The sequence below is a fragment of the Drosophila tropicalis genome, unplaced genomic scaffold (assembly GCF_018151085.1).
Source record: "Drosophila tropicalis isolate 14030-0801.00 unplaced genomic scaffold, ASM1815108v1 contig_694, whole genome shotgun sequence".
Lineage (NCBI taxonomy): Eukaryota > Metazoa > Arthropoda > Insecta > Diptera > Drosophilidae > Drosophila > Drosophila tropicalis.
This window is the reverse complement of record NW_027173176.1, coordinates 1,777,173-1,795,249: the sequence shown is the minus strand read 5'-3', so window position 1 is coordinate 1,795,249 and position 18,077 is coordinate 1,777,173. Positions and strand designations below refer to the sequence as shown.

Below are 18,077 nucleotides of genomic sequence, written 5' to 3'. Positions count from 1 at the left end.
ATGAAATATATATATCTACGATCTATCTATGAGCTAGTGAATGAGATAGAGAGAGAGAGACACGCACACATAAACGAGAGAGCGAGAGAGAGAATAATTGTTAGCCATCACTTTTCTTGGCTTCCACACAAAAATGTCAAAAAGCAGCGCACACAAAAGGCACAAAATCATAGCGCAAAAGAAGTATGAGAAATCCATGTTGCAATCAAAGTTTTTTTCCATGCCCAAGTACAAACACACACACACACAGGGACAGATATAGATATAAGTATATCTATGTATATATCATCTTAACTGTGGGTGAAACTTTGCCACACAGAGAGACACACAAGTCGCTTTACTCCCACTCACAACATTTTGCGGCAAAGTGAAGAGATATTCCACTGTGGTTTTCCATTGATATCTCAGTAATCGTTTATCGTTATGCAGAGTATATGATAATCGATTCCTCAGATAGAGATCACTCGAAGATCACTCGTTTGTGCCTTAATCTTCTTTTTCATTGAAAAGCCGATCGATTGTCACAGAAAAGTTATCGATATATAACGATTATTGTTTCATAAAGATTTTGTTTCCATCTAAAATGTCTATTGTTCTTATTAGCTGTCCTAGAAGATTGCATAAACCATCAATTGATTGAATTTTGTCATCGATTGCCTCAGACAAGTTATCGTTATCTAACGATTATTGTTTGAAACGTTAAGAAGAATATCAATCCATCTACTAATCGACATTGGTTGATAGAAAAACAAGTATGTCTCGCAGTTGCACACACAAAAACATCGAATTCCAGTCATTTTTCCCACAGTATTGTTTTACACACATTTTTCTTTTCATTCATTCAAGAAACAAGTCATGCTTTATAGAGCTTGTAAGTTTAATAAATAAATTCAACTAAATTTACTTATATTTTCTCGCATGGAATATAGATTAATGTGTGTGCGTGTGAGATGCCTTCGTTTCGATCTCTTTTTAAGGTTTGCTTTGGGTTTTGGTTTCATTCTTTTTTTTGGTTTTTAAACCAGTTTAGGCAGTCATTCAAGGAATATCATATTCTATATATATAATTAGATAGTTAGATATATGTATGTGTGTGTTTTTCATAGATTTCCTAATTTGTGAAATAAGATTCACTGTATCTCATGTTTTGTTGGTTGCCCTCTTTGGATTAGATGTTGTTGTCGTCCAATTGCACGCCCACCACCAACAACAGCACCACCATCGGCATCAGCATCAGCATCAGCACCACCATCAGTCATGGCAGCTGCTGTGATCTGTAATGGGGCTATATAATTATGCGGTTGTGTCTCCCGCCCACCTCCTACTGCCGCCCACCGGCTCCCGTTGTTGTTGTTGCTGCTGCTTTGTGGCAACAACACGATTGGCGGCAACATCTTCACAAACACACAAAATATATAAGAAGCCTTGTAACTGGATAGTGAAAATTGTGCTGGTTTCTTCAATCCCACCCCCTCATCTACCATTCACCATCCACCATCCGGCAATTCACCCGCTCCTCCTCCTCTTCCTGTTCATTCCTCGACCTCCTTCTTCTGCCGTTGCCGCTTCTAATCATCTTTTAGCTGCAGCAATTTTCGGCTACTTTTGCAATCGACTCCCACAGACGGATGGATGGATGGATGGATGGATCCCTATCGCTTGTTGTTTTGTGTTTCTGACCGCTTTTTCCCTAACGGGGCTGGCTTTTCCTATAATTTTGGTGTTTCCCCTCTCTCCACGATTCTTTCTTCTCTTGTTTTGGGTTAGCAAAATTACTATAATTTGTTGGGAAATTTTATGGGTCAAATTTTTAGCTCTGTTGACAATAAGGCAAGACAAAAAACCCAACAAAAAAAAAAAAAAACGAACGATGCGCCGCCACTGACCGCAGAGTTTTTTATTTAATTTTTTTTTTTTTTTACTAATTTGCTTAATTAGCGCGTAGATTTCGGTGTGTGTGTGTGAGTGTGTATATGTATTTATTTTTTACACGATTTAATTGGGTCTATGTGTTTATTTTTATTGTTTTGTTGTATTTTTTTTTTTGTTTTTGGTAATTTTACTGGGTCTTCTCTCTGTGTTTTTGTTATATTTCGTTTTTTTTTTTTTTTTTTTGCATTTCTCTCACGTTTTGGGCTTTGTACAATTTTATGGCAAAGCCTGAGAGCTTCATCGTCGTGAATGGAGCAATCTATAGAAAGAAAGAGACAGACAGGCAGAATTGAACGAGACAGAGAGTGAGAGAGAGATAAAAGTGGGGGGAAACGAGTGATATGCCGGGCATATTAACGTTCCCAGAATAAAGGGAGTACGCGATAGGCGGGTAGCGGAAAGGGGCCAGAGATGGTGGACAGTGAAGAGAGACCGAGGGGAGAGGATTCCATTAATGTTGGAAACGTGATGTGCGGCGTTTTGTGTAACTCGCCGTGAGAACTTGGCTGGTTTGCAATCGCGTTCAGGTTTCGCTGCTGCGTTTTAAATGACAGCGAAGCGCAGCAAACGAATGAAAACAACGTGGAGTAAATGCACGTAGATCGATTCATGATTGGCTCTTGGTTTTTGTCTTTAACAGTCACACACACACACGCTCTATCTACCTACCTACATTAATCAAACTGAACACTCTGCTCCAAACTCTGTTTGGCCTTCAGAGTGTGAAAATTGTTGCAATCGCTCGATCACTCGATCGAACCATCAAGAGCAGCAACCACATACTGCGTTTGGGGTCGAGCCCTTGAGACGAGACGGCTTGATCTATTATTCACTTTTACACTAGGCTTGCAGAGCCAATAACAATTCTACATGGACAATTATCATAAAAGAAAGTTCTTCTCTAAAGAAAAAGTGTTTAAAAAAGGTCTCTGCGTATCGGTTTTCATCGTTCATCCGCACATAGGAATCACTTAACTATATTTATATATGTAACTTTTTTCTTATCGCTTAACTAAATACTATCCAGATTGGATAGTATTGTTTTTATCAAACGAGATTTTTGGTTTCCATCATTCTCAGAGTGAAAAGTCACAGCCAATGTCACAGTAAAGTTATCGATACTTAACGATTTCTGGTTTAGAACGATAAATAGGGTATTATAGATCCTATAGATAGTTTTTTAGTCCTATTTATCAATAAACAAGTCTAGTATAAAAGTCATTTGGATGGATCTCTGTTTATGCCATTAAAAGCAATCTTTTTGTGTGGAAAATCCGCTATTTATGTTGTTGTTGTTGCATCAATTTCAATTTTCAAAAGTGGAAACCGACATGTACTATATTCTGTATATGTATGTATATGTGTGACCTCAAAGACCGAGAGTGTGTGTGTGTGTGTGTGTGTGTATCACATCAGGCATCAGCGATCCGTACCGCAAAAGCTAATTGCTTATGCACAACGCATAACCTTGCCACTTCATGACACTCTCTTCTGCTTCTTCTTCTTGTTGTTGCTTGTGCTCGCTTCGCTTCGATGGTAAAGCAAAACACACACAACAAGCAACAGGGGCAACCCTTCCCCTAAAAGTCATCATCTAATAGAGGGGACGACATTTGGGGAAAGCTTTCATCATTTTCCGCAACAGGCAAAGCGGGCTTTCCTCTACATCCCCCCCCTTCCTCTCCATTCCTCTCTCCTCTCCACAACTTTGCTTAATTGAAAATTCATAGTAAATCCAAAAGAGCATAGAAAACGACAGCTGCTCTCTGTGTAATGGTTTGCTGCTGGTACTTTTCCTAGCATCCATCCACTAAGAAAACCAAAACCAAACAGAAAAACAAACAACCAAACACACAAACCCAAGTGAAAAAGGAAAAAAAGAAATAAAAAGAAACACATTAAAATAATATAATTATTTTTCTTTGGCTAGACTTTTATCTCTCTTACTTACTAGTTACCACTTTTTTTGTTGTGTCTCTTTGTCTTTTATTTCTACTACTTTTGCCCCTTCCCCTTCTCTCCACCACCCATTTGTTTTTTTTCCTGCTCTTAAGCGATTTATTTCTTTGCAGAGATTTCCGCATGCTTTTTCAACCGTGAACAAAGCACGAACTTTCATTTTAAAATTCTCGAAGCGTGGCTCTACACACTGAGCCAACGTGGACTAGTAGAGTGTCAATTTGCCGAGTTCTTCTGCATGAAAATGAGTCTTAAGAAACAGCAAGCAAACAAAATCACCCACATTTCTGTTGGCTGGTTAGCTTTCTTCTTGCTGGCCACTTTCTGTGGGTCTAGACTCAGTCTTCTGAGTCTTCTGGCCCAACGTGCCTTGAAATGAAAATGTCAGAAGCTTTGGCAGATTTTGGTAATTCTACAACTAATTGAAATTTGTGTAGAAAGTTGTTGTGTTGCTTGGTTTTGTTTTAGTTTTTTTTTTGCTAGTCGTTTTGTTATTCTAGGGGAAAAATATGATATTTTTCGCCTTTCCATTTGGGCGGCTTTAAACTAATTTTGAGTACATTGTGAAAGTAACAAAATACAAAGTGTCAAAAAAAAAAAAAGAGAAAAAAAAAAACGTAAGGCCATTCTATTTTTCACACCTTTTTCTTTTTTCTCCCCCTGCCCATCTCTATCGCTGTCTCTTTCTTCTCAGAGGGGGGTATCTTAATTTCACTTCACTTCACTTGTCTTCTTCGAGTTCAAGTTATTGTCGATTGAATCATTCAAGTCTCCAGGCACGTTTTGACTCATATAGCCCAGATAAGCTCTGTTTCTATATATACATAGGTATATCTGATTTATACATGTATATATAATTGTGGCGTGTGCCATTGGGAAATTCTGCTGTATCGACTTAAATAACAATAATAACAACAACAACAAAATATTAAATTTATATGACTCATACAACAAAATTTGTAATCTGCTGCAGCTTCATTTTATTGACATGCTTGGCTTTGTTTTTGTTGTTGTTGTGTTTTTTTGGCATGATTAATTTGGTCGTCACATTTGGGGGAAGACTGTGGTTACAAATTGTGCCTTTTAAGCCGCATAGATGGTGAGTCACTATGCTAATTTGGCCCTAGATGAGTCTAAATAATTCAGTGTTCTGAAAATATTACGTATACGCAGTGTAAAAGTTTTGTCTGCTTTCAAGCAGGATCTACAGATTATGAGATTAAAAACAAAAGTCATTAGTTTTATTTTAGAGAAAGTTTTCTTAAAGTTTCTACAAAAATTAGAAAAAATTCGTTTTTACATTCGTTTATTTTTCTTGCTGTTGAATTGAAAAATTGATTTCTTTTTGGACTTCTTAATCCATTTCAATTAGCGTGAACTTGGCCACACCGCCCGCCCTTTCCACGATGTGCTTGCCCTTCCCTTCATTTTCCACATGAGGCACAAAAGGCAGCCAGAGCACAGCATGATATAGTACAATTATTTGGGTGAAGGTTATCGGGTGACCAACCAACCAACAAACACAAAGAGTACAGAGTCAAAAGTTGATTCGACAACTCCTTTTTCGATATATATACATATATATGCAGCCTATATAGGCAACCGCACTCCTCTCCCCTTCCTTACCATTTTATGGCTCACTTTGTTTCCAGTTTTTTTGTTGTTTTCGACTTATTCGGTCTGCCCAGCCCATTTGGCCACCATTTCTTATGCTATGCTTCTTTAATGATGAGTTTTAATTTTTTCCTTTACTTTTTTTTTTTTTTTTTTGCTGGTTTTCGCCGCGGGTATTGCGTAAGCCCCCCTCCTCCTACCCGGGTTTTGAATGACGAAGTCGTTTGCCTGCCTTTTACTTTCTTTTTGGCCTGTGCCAAAATGTTTAAGTTGGCAACAAAATGAGAGAAAAAAAGAGCCAAAAGAGCGCTTACTTTTTTGTTTAGCCAGAGCTCTTCTCTCCCTCTTCTCTACAATTCCATCTCGGCATTAGGTTTTTGCTTTTTATTTATTTTTACAATTAAAATTAAAATTTCAAATGAAAAAATCAACAGAAGATGAAGCAAAACTTGTTGTTGCCAAGTAATTTGCATGAAAACCGTTGATATAATAAAACAAATTAGCAGCGGCAGAGAGCGCAGGCAGCAGAGAAAACAAAAAACAAAAAAACTCAAACAAGGCAAATACTTATAATTCATTTTTATAGTAAATAAATCTAATTAACATATAAGCGGATTTTAGCTTAGCTTTCAGGCGAACGCCAAAGGCGCCTACTACCGCCTACTTGCAAGACTTAAAATTGTATATGTATGTATGTATAAAACAAAGAGTGAGACAGAGACAGAGAATGTGGGAGAAAGATGGAGTGAGAGGGATATAGTGTAGTATGCATGTTTGTGTATTCAATTTTTACTACGCAATGACTCAAAGAAACTCACGCGATCGCCATAGAGCACATATATGCGTATATATAGTATAGGAAATATATGTATATACATACGACTGACTATATAATGTACTATACTAAAAATGTATAATATAGGCAAACAAAAAAACAACAAAATTGGTCAGCGCGCGCTCTCTGACCAACACGCTTCTCATCTGTCATCTGCACAGTGGTACAAATATGTAGCAAAAATGCGAAACAATTAATATACATACAGAAAATGATAAGCAAAACATTTCAAAATGGAATACTTGATCTATAAGAAGGTTTAGCCCTCTTCTAGTTAACCAAAAAGTTTCTTATTGAAGATTTGAAAACATTTTCCTGACTAAATTCATTTTAGTTGAAAAGGGCCGTTTAATCTTAAGTTAGTTGATTAATTCACCTGCAAATTTCTTTTTTCTTTTTGTTTAAAAGCCTTAAAGTTTCATTGTTGTTAAAGCTATTATATTTATTATAACATTTTATAGAGCAAGGAAATTTTATATGTATGTAATTTGTATAATTTGAGCAACAACAAAAACAACTGCACACACACACATGCACACACAGACGGAGTCGGCACACGCAAAAAAAAAAAAAAAAGACCCAAACAAAAAGACAAACAAAGTTGAAAGTTGAAAACGATAGGAAAAAAACGAGAGAAACAAATCTTTGTGTATAACTTAATTCCATTTTTGTTATTTATTTTTTTTGTTTGTTTTTAGAAGAAAGTTTAGCTAAAATGTTGAGAGAAGAAGAAGATAGAGAAAATTCATGAAATGAAATGAAATTGAACAAAATTTTAAGTTTAAAACAAATGATCCAAGCACAAAGTAGTGACAAAAACAAAAACCAAACAACAACAAAAAAAAAGGTGAAAAGTGACAGTGAATAATGTTGAGAGCGCCCACACAACATATTGTGGAACTTGGCTTCGGTAAGACGACGACGACGACGACAGCAGCAGCAGCAGCAGCAACATTGCCAGTAACAGCAGCAGCAACAGTCGGCAGCAAGCAGCGTAAAACGACATTGCTACAAAAGCTTAGACAACAACAGCAAAAACTATTGCAAAAGCAATTGACAACGACGACGACGACGACGACTGAAGTGGATGATCAGCAGGAGAAGTTTGAGAAAAAGGAGCACAAGAAATCAGCAGCAACAACAGATTATTATTTTAGACAGCAGCAACCAAGTTTGCTGCTACTGGCCACAACAGCAACTATAACGATCGAGGAGGAGCAGCAACAACACCAAAAGAAAAAGAAGAAGGAGCCAACTAGCTATAATCTGGCAGCGGCTTTGAGGCGCAACAAGAAGCCAAAGACAAACAACAGCAGCAGCATTAGCAGCAGCGGCAGCAACAACAGTCACAGCAGCAATCAAAGTTGTCGCAGCAACATTAGCAATAATAATAACAACAACAGCAACAACAACAACAATAATAGTTTGTCTAATAGTTGCATTAACAAACATAACAACACTCATTATAAAAACAGTAAAAACTGCAGCAGCAGCAGCAACAACAACTATACAAGCTACAACAACTACATAAGTAATTACAATTGCAAAACAAGTGAACAACAGCAACAGCAACAAGCGTGGAAAATATCAACAACACAGCAGCAGCAACAACAACAACAACATCTGTTCATTAACAACAGCAACAACAACAACACTGTTTCTAGTGGTCACATCATCATGTCACCCACTTCGCAAGCGCCCACCCGAACATCTTTATTCGATTCTTGTCATCGCAAGATTCGTCTCATTGGCGGCGGTCCAGTTGCCTTTTTAGGCGGCCTAGTGGCGTAAGTTGATAATAATAAAATTTACATAAATTATACATACTACATACATACATACATATACCTACATATATAGCATAACTAATGTGTGAACTTGATGTCTTGACTTAAGACAACAAACCAAACAAGTACAATAAGTGTGGCAAATAGAGCCAAGTATTCTGATTTACCCAAGTTCGTGATGGGACTAGAATTTAAGTGAATCGATAAATGAAAAGTTATCGAACAATGCAAAGGCAATCAAGAGTCCTCAGAAGTGTTTACTGTTCGCTTTAACTGAATAAAAAGTTCTGGTTATGGGTCTAGAAAACAAGCTAGTCAAATATTACAGATACATCAAAAGATATCCAAATAGTTCAATGAAGTAAAATGACAATTATCGATAACTTGAATCAATAGATGGCAATGAATTGATATAAACATTCGATATGTCCCTTCTTCTAGTTCTTGCTTAAGCAATAGTTAGTTAAATGGTCAATGCCACCTTTCCAGGTGTCTAATCATGACAAATGTAACCCGTTAATCCAAGTATTTTTTTTTTGTGGACATTTGCAGTAAGAATTTTACGCAAATTACATACAATTTTAACAAAGATTTGCATTTAATTTTTATTTTATTATTATTATTATTATTTTTGGTATCTTTTGTTAAGATATCTCTTTTGTTGCCGCATTACCGTTAGTATTCACGTTTAAAGGTTTGTTGGTGATGGAGGAGGGCCAGGAAATTGTAGAATATACATCAAAAATTAGAAGAGGAAAAAAAAACACCATTGTAAGAAAGGGTGAACCCAAACAGAGCTAAAAAGATAAATGCCCGAATTTGTGTGTGTGTGTGTGTGTGAGTTTGTCTGTGTGTTTTTGTGCGTTTTAGTCATTCTTTATGGCTTTAATTACTATAATTTCTCAAGCGAACGAGCGAGACCGACCACTAAAAGCACTTTGTAGTGCAAATTCAAGGTTCAAGCGGTAATTAAAATATCAAAAACCAAAAGAAACCAAGAAAAACAAAACAAAAGTAACTTTGAAACAAAAATTTTTTATATATGCATAGGCCTCTAAGCCATATAATAAATAAAAACAAAGAAAAATCAACAACATTGGTCAAATAGTTGTGTTTTATCTGAAGGTCAACTGAGCCAGTAAACTCTATTGGAGCTCTCGAATTCTTTCCAAGTGTGAGTGTGTGTGTGTGTGTCTGTTAATGCAATATTAACACGCAAACGCAGTCTTTAGATATATAGCACAAATATGGTGTGTGTGCTTCTTCCTTATTTACTTTAGAATTCAAATTCAAATTCAGTCCGTCATCTGTCCAGTTCAGTCAACTTGAAAAACCACAGAAAATTAACATCAGTTTGGAATGATTAAGCAAAGTTAAACGACCGCCCAAAAATAAACCCCAGTTGAGTGAGCGAACGTTGACACTGTTCACAGCTAACTGCTGCTGCTGCTGCTGCTGCCCCCGTCAACACTTCTTTTTTTTTTTTCTGTGAGTAAAGTGCGCTGAACTGATAATTAGTTAGAAAACTAAATATTGACAATGGAATAAAATTTCAAAAGTACAATAGGCAAGACAACTTGAAGTAAACGAGATGGGAGAAACAGATGGATGGAAGCGAGGAGTAAATGTGTAGCGTGGGGTAGGGTAAAAGTGATTTGTTTCCAAGTTCTTTTCTACACAGACATACTTACATATATGTAAGTTATTTGTCTGTAAAGTGTAAACATGCAGCTCACACAGGCACACACACACACACACACAGAGAAGAGAGTATCGAATTTTCAATTCCTTTTAGAATATTATGTATACGCACGAATTGCCAAAACTCTTAAATTCGATGGCGTATACGTAATAATTGCGCATACGCAATGTTTCAATAGTTTGGTGAATAGTTGTTCTTTAGAATTATGGCTTCTTATAACTGAAGAGGTTACTAAACTTGTTTCATATATTTAATTTCTATTAATCTCGGCTTAATACATACTTGGCTCAATCAACTTGCCTTATACCTATATTACGTATACGCAATGTTTGCCTTTGTTTTTTTTTGCAAATCCTTATATACCCTAATTTAACAATTCAGAAAGGGTATCAAAAGAAAAAAAAGGCACCAAAACAATGACTAACTGTGTTTGTGTCTGATGATGATAAAGAAGACGTAGAAGAAGAAGAAGAAGACCAAAACCAAAAACCAAGAAGAAGCAACAGCTAACAGCTCATAACAACCATCATTTGTTTTGTTGCTGTTGTTGTTGTTGGTTATTGCAAGAGGAAGAGCAGCAGAAGCAAAAGCATATGAAGATGATGATAAACCTGTCAAGCACAGAAACACACACTCTCACACACACACACACACACACACACACAAGGAAAAGGCAACGTGTCAATGGCATAGTAAGCAACAACAGAATAGAAATTTGCATAATAATGTCCATGCTTGATGATGATAATAATGAGTTGTTTTTTTTTTTTTTTTTTTTTTTGTGCTCAAGAAGTTTGAAATAAAAAAAATTTGAATAAAAAATTATGTAAACACAAATATAAATATGAAAAGAAAAATCCCTCCACACATAAATGAGTAATATTGTCTTAAGACAGAATTGTGTGTAGTGTGGCCCCGGTTCGAACCAAACAACAACAACAACAACATACCAATTCACTTTACTTCAACTTCATTTCATTCTTCTTTTTCTTCTTCTTCTTCTTCTTTGTCTTCACACTATATGCATTTTAATGTTAACTGTACCTGTATTCCCCCTCCCCACCTCCATTTAACATTATGGCTAATTGAACGCTGTCAAGCATGACAGAATTGTGGCTCATTTTGTGGTTTGTAGTCGTTGTTGTTGTTGTTTTTTTGTTTGTTAACCGTTTCTCTACAAATTGGCAAAATCGAAATGATTTATCTATCCGCATAAATAGTAATTACCAAAAATAGACACCAAGTTGATCATTGAGATGACTTTAGATCGATTCTAAGCAGCGAAAGCTTTACCAAAACTAAACATTATTCACTACATTTCTATATTTCTCTCCCTCTCTGTCTCCGACTCTCTCTTCTCCTTCTTTCTTGGCACCCTCGCAAAATGTAAACGTTGCGATTCCATCATTTATCCCAAGCATTTGGATAGAAAGCGTTTTGCAAGTATTTTTATTCAAGTTGCTTTCACTTTACGTTGCAAAGGAAGTTAAGTGGACATATTGTGTGTGTGTGTGTGTGTGTGTGTGTGTGGATTGGTAGTTGTTGCCTCAGATTTTCATGCTTAAACCCAACTGTAATGTAGATAGATTGTGTGGACCAATGTGTGTATGTGTGTGGTGTGCCTTACTTCATGTCTTAGCATTATTAATCTTGGTCCAAAAGCCACTTTCGCCCTTTACTGCTCTTCTGTTGGTGTTTGTTGTTGTCGTTGTTGTTGTTGTTGGGTGTAGCTGGAAGTTAGTTAACTTTGCTTCACATCTGTTTCGTTTTCTGCTCCAGCTGTTTCTTTTTTCTCGTTACTGCTGCTGCTGCTTCTTTTTCTACATCTTCTTGGGCTAACGTTTTAATTTCCTGTACCAATTTTGATATATGTACCTATATACAAACATACTTACATACATATATGTATGTAAGTATACGCAAAAATTTATGTTTCCATTTTGGTTTTATGGCCTCACCACTGACCACTTTAACGGCATTTGGAAATTTACGAGCAGTCCAGAAATAAAGTTTTCCTTTTTTTCTTTTTTTTTTTAATAAACATATATGTATGGAGAAAGAATATTCTGTTGCAAATAGATGACAAACATTTGACCACAGATGGGATCTGTGTTTGCTCTTATAGTTGGCTGACTCCTCCCTCCTCCTCCTACCCTCTTATATTCCGTTGTATTTAAATAAGATTACAAAACTAAGACCATCCAGACAAAGAATAACAGGTGCTTTGACCTCTATGTGCTCCTTTCTTTGCTCAAGTTTTATCTCTTCTTCTTGTTCATTGACATTGTGTAACATCATAAGGTCTGATGTGTGTACACTCTGGAACACACACACATTCTTAATGACTCTGCAAAACAAAAGTCGAGCAACAGCTGCTGGTGAGACAACAAAGAAGTCTTCAGTTTTCTCAAATTATACACATGAAAATTAGTATATTGAGTCCAAAAAAGAATCAACAGGGCATATCAGTTAATTCAAATTAGAAATGCTTCAGTTATTTTTGCCAGGTAATTGTTAAATGAAAATATTTCGCATGAATCTCACTTCCATTTCGATTTACATACACCTCATTTAATGATGCAATTTCAAGTCATTAGAAATACTTCCTCTGTGTAGATTTTCTTCTCATTGCAATTATGTTTGGCACACAAGTTTAAGATTCTCAATGATAACTGACCGACGACCTGTCTGTTGTTTGGTTGGTTGGTTGCTTGGTTGGGGCCAAGATCTTAACTTGATTCGTATATAACGTTAGTTGAGACTGAGACTGATGGTAATTATTTGTCCATTAGCCCCCAACCATGTGGGGCAAAAACTGTTAAGAAAAAAATTTGGAACACAACACCAAAACTCCAAAACACACACACACACACAACAGGGAGGTCAGCGGAAATTTCTATTTCCATAGAATTCAACAGAAATGATGAGAAGATAAATGGCATTGGTTGGTTGGTATTATTACCCGACCAAGTAGACTAAATACATATATGTATATGTTTGTAGGTATAACAGTAACAAAACCCCGAATGTAGAATAATAATAAAACTTTTTGTCGTTTGTTGACATTGACAATTAACCTGTAACAAGAAGAGGTTACATTTACAGCAAAGATTCAAGAGTTGATCTTCTTCAAGTGTGAGTCAAACTTTTCACCCAATTAGAACCCTAACGAGGTGAAGAGAGGTAGATAAACCGTTGAAAATGGTTATGTCAATATAGAACTCGTTCATACATACATATATCCTTAATAAGAAGTAGCTCAAGCAACAGCATTCAAACTTCCTTTCAGCTCAACAAAAGAACTCATTGGTCTGAGTTTTTATTCACCTACTTCCGTAAGCAATCACCAAAAACTATAGTGACTATGTTGTCTTTAGGTTATTTGTTAATGTGAAAATATGGCTTTAAGCCAGAGTTAACAATGGGGCTACTGTGTATGGAGAGGGCCTGGCCCTTGGACCGGCCAACCTAGTGGCTTAGTACAACATAAATGTATGGGGGTCGGTCACTTGTCTATATATATGTACATATGTTAATTCATTATAAAAAAAAAGGAGAAACATTAATGTAATTCATTGTTTTTGTTTTGATGGGCTGACTTCTCTACCTGTCTTTATGTATCTTTCTCTCTCTCTTCCTCTTTGTCTCTCGAATTTCACCCGCATGCAAAAAAAAAAAAATAAAGATATATGTATGCAATTATCGTATATACCTTTCGGATATATGATTGTGTCTCTCTGTGTGTGTGTGTCTGTGTGAATTTACGTAGCTCATAAAATGTGTTACCTTGAAGCTGGTTGCTGGTTGTTTGGTCAGTTTGTTGTTGTTGGTCATCAAGTTCCGGCTGCGGCTCATTTACTTGTGAAGCTCTTGCCCCCACTTACTCTGTCCCCTTCTCCCCCCTCTCTCACTCTCTCTCTCTCTCTCTCCCTCCTGTCTTCCACTTCTTGTGCTATCTTCTTTCTGGCATTTTTTAATCCATTTAGCCACATGTTATTGCCCATCATCAACTGACTGGCAGCAGGCAGCAAGAGTCGTCTGTCTCTCTCTCTCTGTCTGTTTTTTCCAAATACTTTCCATTATGATTATTATAATTTTGTTGTTGTTGTTTTTTTTCTTCTTTCTAACCTTCATCAACAAAACATTAATGTCAGTAAGTTGTCGTCACCCGCAACTCAAAGAGTGTCAAGGGGGTGAGGATGGGGGGGGGTAAGAGAAAAAAGAGTGCCAAGTGCCAAGCCAGGCTATGAGTCATCACAACTGCTGCTGCTGCTGCGAGAGTCGCTCTACCTCTCTCAAAAATTGACGCCAAACTCACGTTCTTCTCTGCGTTCAAGCCAAGTTCGTTTCCCCCCAAATTCCTCCCCTAACACTCCCCCTTCCATCTATCTATCTCTTTTTGTCAACTTGTTTCGTTTTTTTTTTCTTTCTTTCTTTTCTTGTTTTCGTATGCTGATTGTGTATCCGTACACCGCCAAATGGGCAACGGTACTTTTTGCAATTTATGGCTGGTTTGATGGAGGTTTCTGTATGTGTGTGTGTGTGTATTGGTTGGATTGGAAATTGGCTCAGCTGATTCATATCGTTTCGAATGAAGACATTTTGGCCAATTAACCATATCCCAAGAAGTCCCGCTCCGCCCCCCAACCCCCAAATCCCATTTTCAATATCCGAAAACCTAATTAAAATGTAGAAAATTTCACTGTATACAAAACATTGAAACGTTGCTGTTGTCTGTCTGTTTTCTGTCTTCTTTGTGCTTGATTAATGCGTAATTCTTCTATTGTTTCGCCACTGGTGACAAATACATATACATATAAACCGCTCCCAACAACTCCCTCCCTCCCTACCCCCCATCGTCATCATCATCATCACTTGCGTAAATGGAGCGTGGCTTTGATAGATTAATGCCTTTTTGCCATGAGTTATTTAGAATGTTTCATATAATATACGCATTTCACCATCAAAGAATGGGGGGGGGGAATCTATATGGCTTGATGCTGGAAGAAGGTTGTCGGGCGGGGGGCGCGGAGGTAAATCAATATACATATAACTCATGGGCATCAGAACTTAAGCACTATGGTTAATAGGCCCTTCTTCTTTTAGCCAAATATTTAGTCACTTACAGTCACAAAATGTTTCCTTTTGCGTCGACGATCCTTTTCCACACAATCCTGAGATAAAGTTATCTCTGAAATGAATGAGTAATTAAAAAGTTGTCGAAATTATAAACAGAATTTTTTGTTTGTATGGGAATTTACCCATTTGATGTCACTGTCCAGTGATTGTGAGTTAGATCATATCTGGGAATTTTTATATATTTTTTGGTTTTTGTTCACATTGTTCAAAATATTCCTAAACATGTGTACATAACAGTTTTGATTTTTTTTTTTTTTTTTTTTTTTTGCTGTCTTTAAAATTCTATTTCTGTCCATTGAATTGTAGAAAAATTTCAATTCATTTGCCTTTGTGTATGTGATTCTTTTTTATTAATTTATGGTTTGCACAAATTTTTGACACCTTTCGCCCAAAGAAGCAAGAGAGAGAGAGAGAGAGAGATAGAGATAAAAAAGAGGAAGCGAGAAAGAGATCGTTAATTGCAAACAACACGGAACAAAATGAATATTAATTGTTTTAAATAATTTTGAACTTGGCAAAGGCAAAGCCAAAGGCAAACAGCAGCAGCAGCAACAGCAGCAGAGGTAAAGACAGAGATAGACAGCTGTTTCTTGGTCTCTCTCAATCTCTCTCTCTCTCTCTCTCTCTCTCTGTCTCAGTGTTAGTCTGTGTGTTTGTGACATTCGTCATCTGCGTCATTCGCGAGCTACAGAGAACAACTGCAGACAACAACAACAAGAACATTGTCGGGCGCATCGCTTGTCGCATGTTTGCATAACGAAAATTTATGTGAGCTTCATATTTGCGCAATGCACAATTGGAAAGCTCAAAAAAAAAAAAAAACGAAAAACAAAACCGGAAATTACCTTTTACCACAACGAATAACATATACACTCCCACTCACACCACACACACACACACACACACACACACCATTGTCAAGTTCTAATACCGATCACGCTTATTATATCTCAACACTTCAACGATAATCAAAAAACTAAAGAGCGGGTTGAAGAGCAAGCAATTATGATGCCGCAAAATTGATTGAAATCAAAATTATTGCTGCTCTCCTTCCACTCGCATGATTATGGCAGATTATTATGCTGATATGACGAGCATGCACATGTCAGAGAAGGTGTCTCATTTTTTTCTTTCTTTCTTCCTTTGTGCGTCACCCACAAATGATCAGACGCTGTGAGTGAGTGAGAGCAAGAGGGTGTGGGGGAGCGGCTACAAACAAACTGCCGTTACCAATTTCATTCAAAGTGCAAGGCATCAAATGCGAAAGGTGCATGCAAAAGAGAGAGAGAGAGAACTTGGTCAGTGAGCAAAACAGCGTGGGAGCGAGTCATAGTGGACAGCTGTTTGACTTGGCTCTTTGTCTCTCTTTGCTGGGTCTCTCTCTCTCGCTCTTCTAACACACAAAAGGTATGTGTGGTCGACTTCGCTGCTGTTGCGCTGCTACTGCGTTGGTGGCAAAGGTGCGCGCGCTCTCGGTCACCTGCGACTGCGACAAACAGTCTTCTGATTCTGATTCTGCCGACACGAGGCGCGCGCGCACGCATGTAAAAAGAAAAAAAAAACAATCAAAATAATAAAAAGAAGAAAACAACAAAGTATTATTAATAATAATAAACTTAACAATAAACAAGGAAAACAAAAAAATTGAAAATAAAACACGCGTCAGCCATTTTTTTTTTTTTTTTTTTTTTGTTTTTTTGCCATTTAAACGGGAGTGAGAGCGAATGTTAAATCATTATCAATCAAAAAAAAAAAAAAAAAAAATATTAAACAAAATAAAAATTGTCGTCGTCGTTGCCCGCCTTCGTCAACGTCCCCCTTCCCCATCCCACCACAATCGCGTCCCCTCCACCCACCCACCGAATCGACACTTAAAATGGACTTGAAAAACGCGTTCAACCGGCTGATGCTGACTGTCTGTGAGAGCTCAAAGCAGCGCAGCAGCTGCAAGATCACCGTTTGCTAGCAGCAGCAGCAGCAGCAAAATCATCAGCTCTCAACCTTCAAAAAAAAAAAAAAAAAACAAAACGCAAAACTTAAACCAAAATCTAAAATGTTTGTCATACATATGTTTCGCTATCTCTTTTCCTCTTTCCCACCCCTCCCTCTTCATCAGTCGTTAAGATGACGCCAATTTGTCTACTTCAAAAGTGTTAAGGAAACAAAAAAAAAAGAGACTAACGGTTATACTTGTGATTGATTGATTGACTGTACTTAAAACTAGTGGGTGAGAGAGACAGAGCCAAGTGATGTCTCAATCAGGCAAATTAAAGAGTTGTACCTACACTTCCCTATGCGCCGCAAAGAGTGCTTTAAAATATTTACAAAAAAGCGATGATGATGATGATCGTAATGATGACGACAAGGGGGGTAGGACAGGAGTACTGAAATGTGTGGGGGTACATATGTACCGTTTAACCATAATTTATTGATTGATAATGAGGTCGCCAGACACACACACACACACACACTTATAAAGCCTTTTCGATGTGATTCCTGTGTGGGGGAAGAAGGGCAGAGTTTGTTGGTTGGTCATAGTTTTCATTGGAAAAGTGCGCAAATTTATTATTGCTATTGATAAGATTAACCCATGGTATTACTGACAATGACTTTAGGCACACACAAACACACACACATATGCACATTAACACACTGTCTCTTACTCTCCACTTAAATTGACATCGATCAAATGAGTGCACGATCTTTGTACTTGACGGATGATTTTTGTACTTGTTCATTTTGCCTTAAACTCTTCTAACCTCCTCCTCGCCCCCTGAAAGCCCCTTTGTTGCTGCTGTTCTCCGTCTCTACCTAATTGTCATTAATTAAACTTGCAATCGTTTGATTTGCCATGATAATTTATGCACACTCACACACACACACACCGACATCTATATGTTGTCTATATGAGTTGGAGGTATAGAGCACAGAATAACGCAATCAATCCATAAATGTACGTGCTCTGTTGTTGTTGCTTTTACGCTCTACCGTTACGTTTGTTCAACTTTTACTTTTTGCTTATTATAATTATTGTTATTATTATTTGAAAACAAATGGGAATGGGAATAAATCAAATGCCAAGGAAAGCAAAATGTGCCCAACAAAAAGG

At 37.2% G+C, this 18,077-nt stretch overlaps 3 protein-coding genes across 5 annotated transcripts in view; 1 reads left to right on the top strand and 2 right to left on the bottom strand.

Annotated features, from left to right (window-relative positions):
• Window positions 1-13,626, bottom strand: part of LOC137578791 (transcription factor Clamp) — a 52,984-nt gene extending 39,358 nt beyond the window's left edge. Inside the window, exon 1 of the mRNA XM_068292369.1 lies at window positions 13,616-13,626. The gene's annotated coding sequence lies outside the window, so the exon portion shown is untranslated. The remainder of the gene's footprint in view (window positions 1-13,615) is intronic.
• LOC137578795 (mitochondrial import inner membrane translocase subunit TIM14) overlaps window positions 1-15,850 on the bottom strand; it is a 34,041-nt gene extending 18,191 nt beyond the window's left edge. The window contains exons 1-2 of the mRNA XM_068292374.1: window positions 15,814-15,850; window positions 14,956-15,020 (exon numbers count right to left, since the gene is read on the bottom strand). Coding sequence (XP_068148475.1) covers window positions 14,956-15,020; window positions 15,814-15,835 — 87 coding nt within the window. The 5' untranslated portion in view covers window positions 15,836-15,850. The remainder of the gene's footprint in view (window positions 1-14,955; window positions 15,021-15,813) is intronic.
• Window positions 1-18,077, top strand: part of Mob2 (MOB kinase activator 2) — a 49,243-nt gene that overhangs the window by 16,704 nt on the left and 14,462 nt on the right. Inside the window, exon 2 of one of the 3 annotated variants that reach the window (XM_068292359.1) lies at window positions 7,039-8,127. The exons of the other annotated variants lie outside the window; for them this stretch is intronic. Coding sequence (XP_068148460.1) covers window positions 7,208-8,127 — 920 coding nt within the window. The 5' untranslated portion in view covers window positions 7,039-7,207. The remainder of the gene's footprint in view (window positions 1-7,038; window positions 8,128-18,077) is intronic. 3 annotated transcript variants of the gene reach the window in all.